This window comes from Polypterus senegalus, chromosome 12, assembly GCF_016835505.1.
Source record: "Polypterus senegalus isolate Bchr_013 chromosome 12, ASM1683550v1, whole genome shotgun sequence".
NCBI classification, from domain to species: domain Eukaryota; kingdom Metazoa; phylum Chordata; class Cladistia; order Polypteriformes; family Polypteridae; genus Polypterus; species Polypterus senegalus.
Genome location: NC_053165.1, coordinates 134,009,426 through 134,025,723, shown reverse-complemented (window position 1 = coordinate 134,025,723; position 16,298 = coordinate 134,009,426). Strand labels below are relative to the sequence as shown.

Sequence of the window (16,298 nt, the reverse complement as noted above, 5' to 3'; positions counted from 1 at the left end):
TAAAAACATTTGGAACTACAGGTAAAATTCCATTACAACGAACTCCCAGGGACCTAAAAAATATTTTGTTATAATGAAAATTTCGTTGTAATGAGATTCTTTATTTGTTACTATAGTTCTTTACTTGTGCCCAGGCATTTGCAATCATTTAAATAGCTTATTTTGTGGTAATTTTAAGCTCCTCCTGCCTACAAGTTATGCGGACGAGAATTTTTCTCAGCATTTCCTTGCGATAATACACTTTTCCCAAGCGCAATTGCAGCATCTGTGGAAAATTGTTTGTCCGTTGCCGGGGCAGGGCAAAAAGAGGCTCATAGCACTGCAGTGAAGTGACACAGAAGCAAATCATAAAGGATCTGGGTCACGCTATAAGTCCCTGTCTTGTACCCCAAAACACGAGGTTTAGTCTCAGTACTTTAGGAAAAACAACTTTATTCAGCATGAAACAGGAACGGCACACTTATTTATTGTAGCGTGTTCTCCCACTCTGCTGTACACAGACACAGCAGTCAGGCTGCGTCACCCATCGATATCTTTTCTGTTTGCTTTGGCGGAGAGATGCAGAGTATCTTTGAGCCAGCTGTTGCCCCGGCAACAGATAAACAGTCTTCCATAGACGCGGAGATCGGACTTCGCGATGCTCTTCGGTGTGTCGCCCAGTTAGGGGAGGTCCCAAGAGAGTTTATAAACCTCACATTTTCTTGAATTAGTGCTGATTTAATAGGAATGTTTCTTGAACAAGCATCTCTGAACCACATAAAAACTGCTTTTTCGACATCTTCAAATGTAGCAGTTCACATATGTTTGCAACCCAAGATTTTTTTTTTTCTTTTTTTGCTCCGTCTTTCAAGAAAGTTCACAGCGTCAATGGCGAAATTCCGAATTCACTGGCAACGAATGTTTCTATTTGGGAATCATTGTGCACAACTGAGCTGCAGCCACAGAACTAGCTGCTCTGCGGATGATTCATTTAGGCATTTCAAGGTCTTTTGGGCACTTTATTATAATGAAAGTATCTGCTGAATGTAATTCATAGTAACAAGGGACGGCACGGTGGCGCAGTGGTAGCGCTGCTGCCTCGCAGTTAGGAGACCCAGGTTCACTTCCCTGCGTGGAGTTTGCATGTTCTCCCCGTGTCTGCGTGGGTTTCCTCAGGGCGCTCCGGTTTCCTCCCACAGTCCAAAGACATGCAGGTTAGGTGGATTGCCGATTCTAAATTGGCCCTAGTGTGTGCTTGGTGTGTGGGAGTGTTTGTGTGTGTCCTGTGGTGGGTTGGCACCCTGCCCGGGATTGGTTCCTGCCTTGTGCCCTGTGTTGGCTGGGATTGGCTTCAGCAGACCCCCGTGACCCTGTGTTCGGATTCAGCGGGTTGTAAAATGGATGGATGGATGGAAGATTTCTATAGGCTCGCGTCATATGGGGAAATTGTTGGGACCATAAAAATACTTCATTGTAATGAAAATTTCATTGTAAAGATATTCGTTATAATGGAATTTTACCTGTATAAAGAACAGAAGTAGCCTAAGGCAAAACAATAAGTAACAAACAGTTGTCAGTGCAAGCAAAACTGCTGTCACCTCTCGTACCTTTTGTATCTCTCACTACTCTAGCCTTTCTATATCTCAAAAGTCGAGCTCTTACCTTGAATCTCTAACTGACTCCAAGCACATTGAAGTCTGGCTGGAGTGAACATTTAACCCACAACCAGGGACTACATCCAGGATGAGAGCCGCCCTTGGGAACATGAGGGAACTCCTGTGGTAGTCCTGTTATAACTCGCCATACTGGATGCAGCTGTCTGTGATTTCCTGGGCCTCAGCTCGCACTTGAAGAGCTAGGAAATCCCCAGGTGGTCTGTTCACAACAATTCAGAACCCCATATACTATATAGTCTCTCTGCTGCCATATATTGAAATGGGGGTCATCTGTTAAATTATTAATCGCCATATTCCTATTCTGTGCCTATGGACCGATCTTCATTCCATGAGTCCTTTCTAAAGCAATGGTTCTCAAGCTCAGTCAGATATCATGTGGCTACAGCAACTTCTGTTTTTGCTTTGATTCATAAACCCAATAAAGCAGGCCAGTATTTTCTTGTTACTATGTTTTCAGGTGAACATACAAATTAAGTTTGGTAATTTTTTTAAAAGATATAATGTTTTTATGGATATTGTATGTAGATAATTTTTTTTATATAACTTGGTTTTTAAGATTTTTATTATGATTTTCATTGTGCTTTCCTGGTTATTGAAACCATTTGTACTTACTAAGGACCAAATTAGCAGATCTGATTCTGAAGTTGTCTCCTTTGCCCAGGTGTCTGTTCTATTCACTGTTAGTTGGCATTTTTAGAATACAACTAAGTTAGAAAAAAAGACCACGGAATATTAGATCAATTAGTGGTAAAATGACTCACAGATTTTTGAAGCTTGTTGGAGCAAATGTCTGCAGCATTGTTGGGTCGCCAAGACTGCATTTGAGAACCGCTACTCAAACATATGTTCTACTGCTCCCCTGGCTTTATCCCATTTCTGTCTTTGTTGCCAGCTGCAATGGCTGACACCACTTTACATTTTGTTTACAGCCATAACATGATAAATATTGCCTTGATTTTTGATTATATTGCCATCTAGGTATACCTTTAGCATTGGTTGATGGGAAGCAGGAAAATATTTATTGAAGTGGATCTAATTGGATTTATAAAGATGTCTATTTTAGATGTATTGACAACTCTAAATTGTACCCATTTATGTGTTGCTATGAGCTAATGTCCCCTTCAGGATTTGTTTCTGTTTTGTAGCCAGTGTTGCTGGAATTGATGCTAACTTGATATGCCCTTGAATTGATTAAACAGGTTCAGCAACTGAGATAATGAGTGGATTTTCTAAGCAAGCTTTCATTGGTAAAACATCATTACAAATTTCTTATGTCAAACACGATAGGGAAATTCTGTGGTGATGCTGTTATAATTGGCCAAAAACTAGATCTTGTGCACTGAATTAGGTGAATTGTACAACAAACACAAGTGATAGAAAATGGCATGTTTCTTGCTTCAGAAGCAAATCCGTACTAGAGAACAATATAGAATAATTCTTGAGTAGTAAGTACCAAGACCAGTTCCCATCGTATGTCACAACAATAACATAGGTTGCTGAAATCTTTCAGTGCAGGACTTCTTTTAAAGTTGACCCAAGGTCTGTCCTGCCTTTAGCACTGATGACAGAAGACAAGTTTAACATCTTGAAGCAAATCTTAACTGTGAATTGAAGAGTAATTGTGCATGAAGTAGTGGATACTGCTAGCTAGTTGAATCCATTCATTATGAACAATTAACGGTGAGGAATGTCTGTATTTGGGTGATCTGAATGTTGACTTGTGAAGTGAAGCACCAGTGCATTCAGTATTCCAAAAAGAATTTGATGCCAGCAATCAAAAAATGGAGGCATGGTTTTTCTCTAACAATGAAGAAATCCAATGCCCAAGCTACTGGAAATACTTTTTATGATACCTAGGATGTAGTCGATATTGATTGCATTCCTTAAAATGGCCACATAACTTTTCAGTACTGTATTGGTTTGCTTTGGCATTTAAGGCAGTCATTTGGGAAAAAAAAGGAGTAAAAAGCTATTGACCATGACCTTTTAACTTAATAATGTTGCTGTTACACTTTGTGTTGCAAAGGCCGCTGTGCAAAATTGTGCACTCTGAGAGATGATACACCTATCCTATCCTGTATACTTAATGTGGCTTCAGCAGTGTCCACTCTAAAGAGCTACCTCCATGAGTCATAGTTTCAGTGATGAAGTTACCTACAGAAGAGTGGTTGCACAAGCAAAGCAAAACATTGTATTTGAGTTGTACATATAAAAAAAGATCTGTGAATGTTATACCAAGTATAATAGAAAGGGGTTTTGCTGGTTTTACTGGTGTTTCTATTAATATGTTGGGCTAAACTCTCTGATTATTCTTAGCATGAAGCTTAAAGTAGAAGATTTCAGTTTCAGTTTGGTCAAAAACAAAATATGCAGGTATTTCTAAACTTGTACATGGCTGATTCTGTAGTTATTCACAGCCAACAATTAATAGATGTACATTTGACACAATGTGCAGCTCTAAATCGTTTGGAACAAGTCTCAACTGGATTTGCATATCTCAACATTGTCGTTATTTTCAATTTTTATCAGATTTCCTCAGGCTTTTAGAAGCTGAAAGGAAACCGCTTATATATAGCAAATTTCGGCTACTGCCATGTAGTCTCAATTCAAATGAAGTTCAGGATTTAACTCTGCAAACTCTCAAAACAACCTGGCATTATTCTTTTTAATACAGTCCATTATGACCAGAATTGTACATGTTGGGCCTTTGTCCTTTTGGAATTTGAATAATCTTTCTTTTTTATTTTATTTCAAGTAGCTGAAAAATCTTTCAGGTTCCAGTCTTAAAGACTACAGTAGTTTTTCCCTCTGAGTTGATTTCAGTCTTCAGAAATCTTCCACAACTGACAGAGAGAAGCACCTGCGTGCTACACAGAAAGAGAAACTTTCTTCTACTTTACACCATTCTCATCAGAACATTGAGTCATTGAAGTCTTTTTGGTGGGCTTTTTCATTTTGATACTTGCTTCTAGATGTTATACTATACTGTACACATTGTCACAGTTGTAGCATTTCTTTCTAGAGAAGTTTAATATTCTATGTGGGATTTTGAAAATCCTTATATTTTTCCCCCACCGGCCATTCCATGATTGGTGCTTTCTAAGTTTTCTCATTGCTAGATGTTCTATGAGTATTACCTTGTTGTCTTGATGTAGTTTTGTCAGAAGCTGTACTAACCAATTGCAGCTTCTTAGAGATGGGTAAATATGACATTCACCCATGGGAAATTTCCTTATGGTACATAGGAAGGATTTCATTAAACTAATTGCAAAATAGTAAGCAGTTGCACCCAAGTCTGCTTCAGAATGTCTTTGGAAATTGGATGATTCTCATAATTCAGTCGTTTCCTGTCTTTAATTTGTAATTTATTTAGATTGTGTTTACTTAAAGAAGCATCAGGACACTATGGTTTGCTTTGTGTTTTCCTTTTGTCTTAATGACTGTGTAGTTTTTTTTTTTTTTTCACCAGGTACTCTGTTTGTTCTCCTTCTCCATTGTAAATTGTTGAATGTTGGGTTAATCGATTTGTGTGTTTGCGTGTCCATTCAGAGAGTTTTTGTCTGATGCAGTCAGGTGGGCTCCAACCCCCAAAATCCTAAAACTAGATAAAGTGGATTTGGTAAATAAATGAATGTCCAGTTCAGTTTTTATTTTGATGATATCGGATTGAAAAATGATAAAATAGCAAAGTTCCAGTATAATCAAAAACGTATTTTTTTTAAATGTTGCTCATCTGCCATTATTATATTTAATAGGCACCGTTAAGTAATTGAGTCTAAATTTACTATGATTTAAATGGAGCTGACAAGGGTTTTAAGGAACATGAATCAGTGATTACTGTTTATTAATATACAGTTGTGCCTGAAAGTTTGCAAACCCTTTAGAATTTTATATATTTCTGCATAAATATGACCTAAAACATCATCAGATATTCACTCAAGTCCTAAAAGTAGATAAAGAGAAACCAGTTAAATAAATGATACAAAAATATTATACTTGGTCATTTATTTATTGAGGAAAATGATCGAATATTACATATTCACAAGCTTTCAAGCACAACTGTAGGTGTATCTTTTTGTCTCCATATTATTATTGTTGTTGAGTGGACTATGATTGAAGTTTTAGATTATGCTTGCACTAAAGAAATTAAGGATGATTTACCATACTGGTGTGATAAATTCAGATGGCTACTTTTGAAAAATATGATATATAGTACTAAGCTTGTTTAATAGACATTAAAGATGCAAACTTGTTGAAAAATCTCTTCATTGTTGAAGCCAGTCTTTTCAAAGTATATACACATAATTTAAAAGCTGAAAAGATAAATGGAAAAAAAAAAAACTAACTACGGTTCTATAATACTAGGTTGTTGTACCGTGTTAGCCATTATGAATGTAGAGAAAAGCCAAGCAAAATGACACCTTTTATTGGCTAACTAAAAAGATTACTATATGCAAGCTTTCGAGGCAACTCAGGCCCCTTCTTCAGGCAAGATGTAGGCCTGAGTTGCCTTGAAAGCTTGCATATTGTAATCTTTTTAGTTAGCCAATAAAAGGTGTCATTTTGCTTGGTTTTTCTCTACGGTTCTATAAGTAATAAATGATAACTTATAGAAGATAAGTCTATCAGCCAATTTGCACTTTTCCCTTTATTCTGTCAAACAGAAAAACAATTCTTAAACCTGTATAAGAGGGCAATTGAAGAAGTAAGAATAGCTTGTCCACCTTACCTTAACTGGAATGTATACTCACTGTTTGCTGACTTGTAACTCTGAAGATGTTGTACCTAGCCATTATTAAATTGTTTGTGCACCTCCACAGATTTATAATTTGTAAACTTGCTTATAATGTATGCACAGAGTCTTAAAGCAAAGTCTTTTACAATGTCAATATCTGTAAGCTTTGTTAGATTGTTGGATGTTTTGTCTGTTCCTTGGCTGACATGTCATACAGATCTGCGTTTTTTTTTTTAAGTTAGACTTGTTTAAATTGTGTTGCTTTGTGCCTTGATTCAGTTTCCCCCTTTATCATGCTTTTGCTTTTACTATTAGTAAAGTGGGTTTTTACAATGTGCAAGTGAATAAAAGTGCATTTTTAGCAGAAACTTAAAACTGTGAAGTGTGGGAGCTGACCTTATTACAAAGGGACAAAGCATCCCACAATTTAGGGCCAGCCACTACAAAGGCACAATCACCCTTCAGCTTCAACTGTGTGCTTGGGACAGTAAGCAATAGCTGATCTGAAGACCTCAGAAGCCTGGCTGACGAATATGGAACAATAAGATCAGCTATGTACGGTGAAGCTGACCCATGTAGGGCTTTAAAGAACAAGCTATAACTAACTCTCACTCTGTAACTAACAGGGAGCTAATGAAGTGAGGTCAACATTGGAGTGATGTGATCTGGGTTTTATTTATTTATTTATTTTTGCTGCTGGTAATGAATGTGAAAAACGCTGTGAAGTGATACTGTTAATTCTGTCAAAACATTGACCCAATAAGCCTGGCCATGTATTAGCTTTAAAAAAGAAGAACATAGATCTTTTCATAAGAACATAACTTATACTATGAAAAGATAACACTTTGAGAAAATCTGAAGAAGCAAGCTATGAAAAACTTAATTATCTATGTCTGTTGCATTCTTATACAATCTGAACAAAAGATGTTTCTGCTTTCTGGGTGGACACAAAAAATTAGATGGTGGAAAATAACAGCAGACTTAACTAAAGTGGGATTCCAGTTAAAATCATAATTTGATTGAAACAAAAACCTGCAGCCGCAGCCCCTCAAACAAGCTTGAGAATAACAGAGTTAAAGTATGTAAAGACACTGTACAAAAATTGATGTTCAGTTATTTATTACTCTTAATAAAAGAATGCAGTTAGGGAAAAAAACATTCTACATTTGCAGTTCAGGAATTTATGTAATAGTTATAAGTGGACTTTATTCATGGGATAGAATGCCTAAATGCATAAGTATGGCATTAATATATCTCTTAGTTCTATACTATAATAGACTATTTGAATCAAATGTATGATTTATATTTCAAACAAACTCTCTGTCTAAAATATCAAGTTTTGCTTTGTCATTTCAGTCAAACAACTGAACAAGGAAGCAGTAGTGAAATTTCTACATTGATCGAATCCTCTGAGGCACGTAAGAAAGCTTCAATGAAACCGCTAAAAAATGGCAGATTGGTGACATCTGGCACTGCTAGTGAAGGGACAGTTAGTGTGAATGAAGAAGAGGATGACGTGGAGTCTACAGCTTCTGGCACTTGTCAAGTCACCTATAGTAATCTGGGTGAGTATATTTCATGTCACCACACTACTGTACAGTTTCTTATTTTTCATACAAGAACAAGTGAGAATAGCTAAAATATGCATTTCATTGAACAAAGACATTTTGTCACATATGAGTATACAGTATGTACCTTCTCTGTTCAGTTGACATTCTGGTTTTAGCAGTGTCTCTCATGGAATTTTATATTTTAAATTGAATATTCACAGCTTTTTTCATTTAGAATGTCACTCTAAACATCTCAACTCTTCAAACAATAAAAAAGCCTGATATACATTGAAATTATAATTGAGGAAATGTATTGTACAGGGTGCAGCAGAAATAACTCCCACATTTCAAAGGGGGATTGAAAAAAAATACTACGAAGTATCACCAAAAAATTTTTATTTGCCTAATGTAGATATAAAAAAAGTTTTTTTTACTAAATTTTAAAAATTATATCGTCCAAATGGTGGCCTTGACGGCTGATACACATTTGGAGCCGTTCTTGGAAGTTTTCCATCACTCTCACTAGCATGCCGGGCGAAATTCCTTCAATTTCTTCTTGAATAGCCTCCTTTAGTTGGTCCAAGGACCGAGGACAATGTTTGAAAACCTCCTGTTGCCCTTACTCTTTGAACCCACAGCAAAATCGTTTTCCAATCTGGAACACTTTCATTAGCACGTAAACCGAACCGAGTGCGAAACACCCTCTGCGTCGCAGCTACAGATTCGCCATTTTTGAAAAAAGCCTCCACTGCAAAGCCTCGATGCTCACCCGACCACGGCATGGTGACGACTGAAAACTTTATTATGGACCGCACCCCTCTACCTGCTTTGGGGACCCTACAGTGATTTTTCGAAATGTGGGAATTATTTCTGCTGAACCCTGTACAAGGTAACTAAAGAAAGTGTTAAACCTACTCCTGGCATGATTAATATTATAAAAGGAAATATTTTTTGAGAAGTTGGTTTGCTTTAAAAAATAATTTATGTTGACAGGTGTATTTAAAAATTGATTTTTGAATTTGAAAATTAACATAAGTTCTTGTCAAATGTAATAATTCATACAATTGTAATTTAACCTGTAATTATTAGGCTCCACATTGATTGTTAGTGGAGTTGATTAGAACTGTTATTTGTATTATTAATGTTGATTAAGGTAAAGTGGATAAACTTTCAACGTTTGCAGCTGAAGTCCAATCTGATAGGGTAGTGAGTATTTAAAAGGCCTCAAAACAATTTTCAAAGACTTGGCGCCTCATGCATAACGCCGTGCGTAGAATTAACACTATAACAAAGCGTAAGCACAAATGCGGGAATGTGCTTACGCACAAAAAAATCCAGATGCATAAACTTCCATGTTCTTCCACTACATAAATCCCGGTCAGCGTGAAAAGTAACACACATGCACGCGCCTGCTGTCCCGCCCTGTCTCTTCCCAGAATTACGCCTCTTTGAATATGCAAATCAATATAAATGGCCCTTAACACTAGAATTACCAGAGCCTATGAAAAAACTCGTAAATCCATGGCACAATAGAGGCAGTCATAATAAACAGGTGTCCATGTCGCATGTTAAGGCGGCTTTTTGTTTCTGCAGTTATATTTTTGAATTAAAGCGCAATTGTGTTAGATTTGTACCTTCTGTGAAAATATTTCTTTGATATTTGGACTTCAGGCTTCATACATTATATAGTTTATGCCTACATTTTGTCATCTACTACTAGAATATAAAAAAAAATCCTGTTTTAACAATGTGTTTACACAGATTACTGTAGAAACGGAACAGACATGAAATGCGTGTGTTCCAAACAACGATCTATTATTTCCACTCTAAAACTCCACTTCACTCCCAGAAAATCAATCGAGGCATGAGCTGGGAGAAGTTTGTGCACATTCTAAGTCGGTGGGGGGATGGAATAGCCGGCTACTTGCAGCTTTTCTTTTATCAGCACATTTAGATTAACAAAAGACGCTGGCGGAGAGGTGAGAACGGTTTTAAGAAGCAATTTAAGGTTGGGCGGATTTATGAGTTTTTTGTAGGCTCTGGTAATTCTAGTGTTAAGCTCAGCGTTCTTTGAAAAGGCAATGGCAAAGCACAGAGAGGAATAGAAGAATTTCAGGAAATACCAAGTGGAGGTAAGGAAAAACGTACTATTTGTTTATTTTAAACAGTGGTATAAACAACAAAAGAAAGTTGATCGAGTGACATAGAGTGTCTGAGAAATTCGAAAGCTCAAGTACACAAAGTCGCACAGTGCCCGAAATAAAAAAGAAGTTGCCAGATATCAATGTCGCCGTGAAAAGGCGAGTTGTAGCCCACCATCTTGAGTTTCATATGAAAGCTTATTAGGGTACAGAGAGAAAAAAAAAATAGGCACACTGTGGGGGGAAAAAACACGAAATGTCAACTTTAATCTTGAAATTTCCACTTTAATCACATAGTTTATTTTGTCATTAAAGTAGAACATTATTAACTTCATCTTAAAATCGTTTAATTTACTAGTTTCTCAAATCCCATCGTAACTAAAGTAGCAAATTAAATGCTTTGTTTTGTATTTGATCTTCTATGTGCTCTATGTGTGTGAATCACAGCTCTCTGAATAATTAAAATACTGAGATGTATACTTGATACCATTTTCATGATTATAGGAGTTAAAGCATGTTATTAAACATGGGAACACAGTGGCGCAGTGATTGTGTGCGACCTTCGATGAAATAATTTATTGCAGCAGTACTGTCTCTTTCAAACGTACTAACCCCCAATTCCTGTCCTTACTTTTCTTTCTCCAAATACCCAATCGCCTCACAATCAGCTCTGTAATAGACGTTAAGCCATCTGTAAGCTTAGAACGCCAATTTTTCAAACCTTTTAAAGAACATTAAAATATCTTTGTAGTACATGTTTAATTATTCTATCCTTCCAGTCTCACGCCAGTCCCAGCAAGCATACAGCGCGAGGCAGGAACAATCTGTGAATGGAACGGCAGTTCTTTGCTAACGCAGTGACACCGTATCCTCACATGTTTAATTATTAACAATATAGATTATTCAAATGAAGTTAAAGTTTTATCTGTATAATATACATATTTTGCTGCATTTCATCGTAAAAATATCGTCATCATATGTAAATACGCGCTTTATAAAGTGGGGCAGGTTGTGCAATATTATAACTGTAGTGCAAGTTTACAGTTAGGTGATTTGTACTTATAAGTACAAACAGTTCTACAAGGAGCAGTCGATGGACTGATTGAGTGTGTTTATAGTTCTTGGGATGAAACTGTTTCTGAACCGCAAGGTCCATACAGGAAAGGCTTTGAAGCGTTTGCCGTATAAGAGCAGTTCAAATAAGCAGCATGGCTGAGGCAGCGTTGGCTTGATGCTGTATACCGATAATTCTCTTTTCGATCAGCTGCTCAAGTGGTGCAGTGAAAGTAATATGGAAAAAGTTGAGCAGCTGAAGAAGAAAAAGAAGGTGCAGTGAGAGTAACAACGCTAAAGCAGCTATGGTATTTGGAATGGTTTGGCCATTCCATGGACCATTATATTGTTACAGGTTAATTACAATCAGATGCACTAAACTAATAAACAATATGCGGTAGTGCTGGGCGGTATACCGGTTCATACCGAAAACCGTTTTTTATTTTTTTTATGATATGGATTTTTCTTATAGCGCAACACCGGTTTAAATTGCCTAAACGACGTTCGGAAAAGTGTATGTTTTGCTTGTATTCATCCTGCGATGTGCTGCCGTCTCGTTCAGAGATGGGCGCAACTCTGAATGGATGGCATAATTAAACATGTATAACGAAGATATTATTAAAGTTCTGAAAACTCTGTGGGCTAAGTTTATAACTAGTTTTAATTTCACAAAGACGTTTATCGTGTGGTGATTGGTTATGTGGTGAAAGATAAAGGAAGGAAGGAAAAAGGAACTGGGGTTTTGGTACGTCAGCTAGAGACAGCATGCATGCAATAAAGATAGCCCGCTCAGAAGAACAAGCATTGAATTCTGTGTTTGTGTCTCCGACCTGCAGATCAGAAACCCAACATTTGCACAGTATTTAAGTTAAACCTGTGCGATAGCTATTCATACATCCAGTTTTTTGTAGCCTTGTCACACATGCCATAAAGTTCTCTACACTGAACATACACCTGGGGACCCCTTACTGCGAGGGAGCAGCACTACAGCAGCGCCACCGTGCATGTGTAATACCTGCTTTAATGCATTTCATCATGAAAATGATATCAAGTATTTATCTTAGCATTCTAAATTTTCAGAAAGCAGGAATATCATGAAGTGAATGGATTCTGTATGGTGATTGCTGTCTTCTCTTAGTGCGGAGGAAGTCAGTTTAAGAAGCGTAGTGATTAACCACTGGGTCGGGGAATGTAACACAAAGCATTTAATGTGCTGCATTAATTTATGACAGAGTAAATTAAGTAATTGATTAAACATTGATTTTAGGAAGAAGTTTAGTTTACGACATTCTACTTTAATTATGAAGTAAACTATGAGAATAAAGTGGAAATGTCGACTTTAATCTCAACATAAACAGCGAGAATAAAGTGGAAATGTTGACTTTGTTCTCGACATATAGTTTATTTTTTTCTTCCCAGTATAGCTTAGCTTGAAGCAAGGTCCATATTAATGCAGTTTGCCTAAATGATGGTTCAGTTGCTAAAGATGTCATCACCAAGTTGCACTTGTTTTATTTTATTTTAATTTGGTGAATACTGTGTAATGCACCTGGGCTTGAAGTCTTGAAGTAATAGTGCAACTATCAGTAATAATACTATTATTTATTTTATTGTTATTATTTATTAGTTTAAGTGTTATGCAGTTTAAAGATGATAAAGTTGTTTAAAAAGTCACTTTAACGTGTCAGTGGACAGAGATTGTTAACATTAACAGAAAGTGTAGTTGGTTTACAAAAAATATTTACTATTTATTCCTTTTCTAAAACATATTCAGTGCAATACAATTTTTGACAAGCACTTCTGGATATTTTACTAAGTCTAAATGCCTCTTTGTATGGTTGAAAATATGTTGTCAAAATTATAGTTTGTTTTTGCAAAATTTGTTCAATAAAAAGGTTCTATATTTTGACTGCATCTGTCATGCAATGTGATACCTTCTCCATTAGTGCCACCCCCTTGAAAACTATCAATGCAAAACTGTATTAATACTTGTGTGCACATTAAAATGTATTTTTTTTTGGTACAATACTCTTGACAGTGGAATAGGTTATTCTTAGCCAGTAATTGCAGTGGAAAATGTGGTTAACATCCACTCATGCATGGGGGGAAAAAAAATACCGTTGAATACCGTGAAACTGGGATAATTTAGAAAAATACCGTGATATAGAATTTTGGTCATACCGCCCACCCCTAATATGCGGTTAATTTAAGTGTATTTATAAAGTGTCAGGGATGTGGATCTAAAAAAAGAAAGGGAAACCACACTGGAAAAGTAGCACTGCTTTGACGCTGGGTGCCGCCAGTCTGCAAAACTGAGCACAGAACTTGCATACCAGGAATACCATGGAAATGTGCATGGCTTTAAGTCAAGTTTAGGTTTTATACATCGCGATTTGAATGTGGAAACAGGCTTACACACCGTTTTATACATGAGGCCCCTGGATATTTTTCATAAACTAGTCAAACAAACTTGGTGCCACTGCTTTACTTCCAAGTTGTTTACCTTCCCATGGGAAAGACACAAGGGATACTAGGAGCCTTGGAATCCAAGGATGAAAAGATTTTCTCATCTTGTTAGATTTCCCAACATAAACCTGTAATGTCTAATGCCCAGGAGGGAGTGGGCACTGTGATAACTGTAACTGTATGTGACTTTGTTGTTAACTTACCATATGTCAGTGATAATATTAATAGACATGCATTGAAACATCCTTTCAAATGAATCAGTTCAAAATTGCTTTGTTTTACTGAGGTTTTATGCATGTGTACTATGTACAGTATTTTTAAAGTTTTTAATTGTATTTTACCTGCATGCTTTTTACGGCATTTTGAGCCTGCAATCAATGAAGAATGCCATACAAAAATTGATTTGAATGTGTACAATGCTGTGTAAAGTGGAAATAAATTGAACTCAAATACAAATCGTGTAATGCTGATATACAAGAAGGATACTATTTTGGAATTTTTTTGTTGATTTAAAGTTTAAAGCTAAATGCAAGTCTCCAGAATTCTTAAAGGTATCAGTGAAGTTGATCCATTAGAAATATTTTACTGTAATAAATGATTAATGTACTCAAGGATATCCATGGTAATTTAAGAACAATTAAATCAAGACTAAAAACAGGAAGTAAAGTTTTAGAAAACTAAAACAGATTACTGAGTCATGAAGTGGAAGTGAAAAAGATAATGAACTGTAAAAGGAAACAAGTCAATGATACAATGAAAATGTAATACATGTTTTTATTTACTGGACATTGACTCCACCTCATCCCACCCAGCCCTTACCAAAGAAGGAAAAGTTTAAATGAAGCAGGTGCTACAGATATTCCTAGTGTAGGTGGTAAAAACCCATCCTATACAGGAAATTCTGCATTTGAACAAAAGGAAAAGCTAGTGGAACCCACACAAAGTACCTTTTCTCTTTAGCAGCTATTTATGAAAGAGAGTATAACATCGAATTTTCTTACTTGAGCAGTGCGACAATAAGCTGACAAGTTAAAATAATAAAAAGTTAAATGTTTCTGAACAACAATTGATTAACCAAACAGAGAAATATGATGGATGGAATGGTCTTCACTTGTTAATAGAATTTTGTGATTAGATCATTCTTTATTTGTCAATAGGAGGAGCATAAGTGTTTTATAGAAACTCAAGAAATATTTAAACAAACTATTACAACACTCAGTTAAACATCAGAATTGCTAAAAAGAATGAACATTTGTGACTTGGCTAAACATAAAAGAGCAGTCACAGCAGGCTTATTGCTTGTAGTTATCAAGAAGCTCATATTGTGTTTCTTGAAACACTTCTGTTGAATAATTCCTTCGCTGAACGTATATAATAATAGTGTGTCAGAAAGAATATGCAGCATTGATCAAAATGGCAGTCAGATTTGTCTTCATTTTCTCATCCACTATTACCCTTATCATGTTTGACAGCTTATCCTATAACTGAACTTGCCTTCTTAATCAGCTTGGTGATTCAGTAGGTCTCTCTTGAAGTGATGTTACTGACACTGCAGCACAAAAATAATCAGATTGGCTATCAAAAAAAAAGGCTGTTCAGTTTTCACTTCTGTAGTTCCTCAGTATTACAAAACTAGTCTAACCTATCATTGATATAGAACCAAAAGTACTTGTAGCAGTGTACCATCTCCACTCCCTGAAAAATAAGATGTAGAAGCTTTTCAGTGTGGCAAAAATCAATAACAATTTTCTTAGTTTTTCTGATGGTCACAGACAAGTTTCTTTGCACTAAGAAACAAAGTTATCCTACTAACTGCTATAGTTTCTCTCATTCATCTTTGTCAATACACACCCCATTAATGCAGAATCATTTGAGAGTTTTTCCAAGTGACATGACCTGGTGTTTTATGTATAGTCTGATGTGTACAGATTGAAGGGAAAAGGACACAGGACTATTCCTTTTGGAGTTCCATCCATGTACTTGATTGTCAAGTCTCACACATTACTGTTTGCTGGACAGATAGCTCATTATCCAGGACACCATAGGCTCATCCAGCAGCATATTTCTGAGCTTACCCCTTAACATAGCTGGATGTAGTGAAGGCACAGGAGAAAGCAAAAAACACAATATTCACAGTGCTGCCAACTTTTGTCCAGGTGGGAGATAGCCTTGTGGAACAGGCAGATACAGTACTTGCATTTTCCACTTCAGTCTTGGTCTGATAGCCAGACTGTAGAGAGTACAAGTGGTCTTTATTAAGAAGAGTCATATATTGTCCAGGACCAGTCTCTAAAAGGTGTTAATGATGTGAGATGTAAGTGCCGCTGGTCTGTAGTCATTAGGTGAAGAGGTGCCTGCCTTCATTGGAAAAGGAACAATGCAGGATGTTTTCCACAGCAGTGGTACTTTGTTAAGCTCTAGTACAGACTAAACAGATAGGAAAGGATGCCATAAAGTTGGTCAGAATCAGCCTTAAGTATTCAACAAAGGACTCTATCTGGTCCCCAGGTTTTTCCTATGTGTAACCCTCTCAGTTGTCTGCTCACTAGCTCTTCAGTTATGGGCAGCCCACACTGATGGTCCGTGGTAGAAGTCGTTGATGCAGTAGAGATGGGGTGGGCAGATCAACCATTGCAAGAAAGTGATTATATCCTCCTAAAACATTGTACTGTATAACGATCCCATACATTTTTATAAG

General features: G+C 36.6%; 1 protein-coding gene across 3 annotated transcripts in view; it reads left to right on the top strand.

The window, feature by feature from the left end:
* peak1 (pseudopodium-enriched atypical kinase 1) overlaps positions 1 to 16,298 on the top strand; it is a 152,911-nt gene that overhangs the window by 100,803 nt on the left and 35,810 nt on the right. For all 3 annotated transcript variants that reach the window (XM_039773491.1, XM_039773489.1, XM_039773490.1), the window contains one exon: positions 7,747 to 7,955. In XM_039773491.1, coding sequence (XP_039629425.1) covers positions 7,747 to 7,955 — 209 coding nt within the window. The remainder of the gene's footprint in view (positions 1 to 7,746; positions 7,956 to 16,298) is intronic.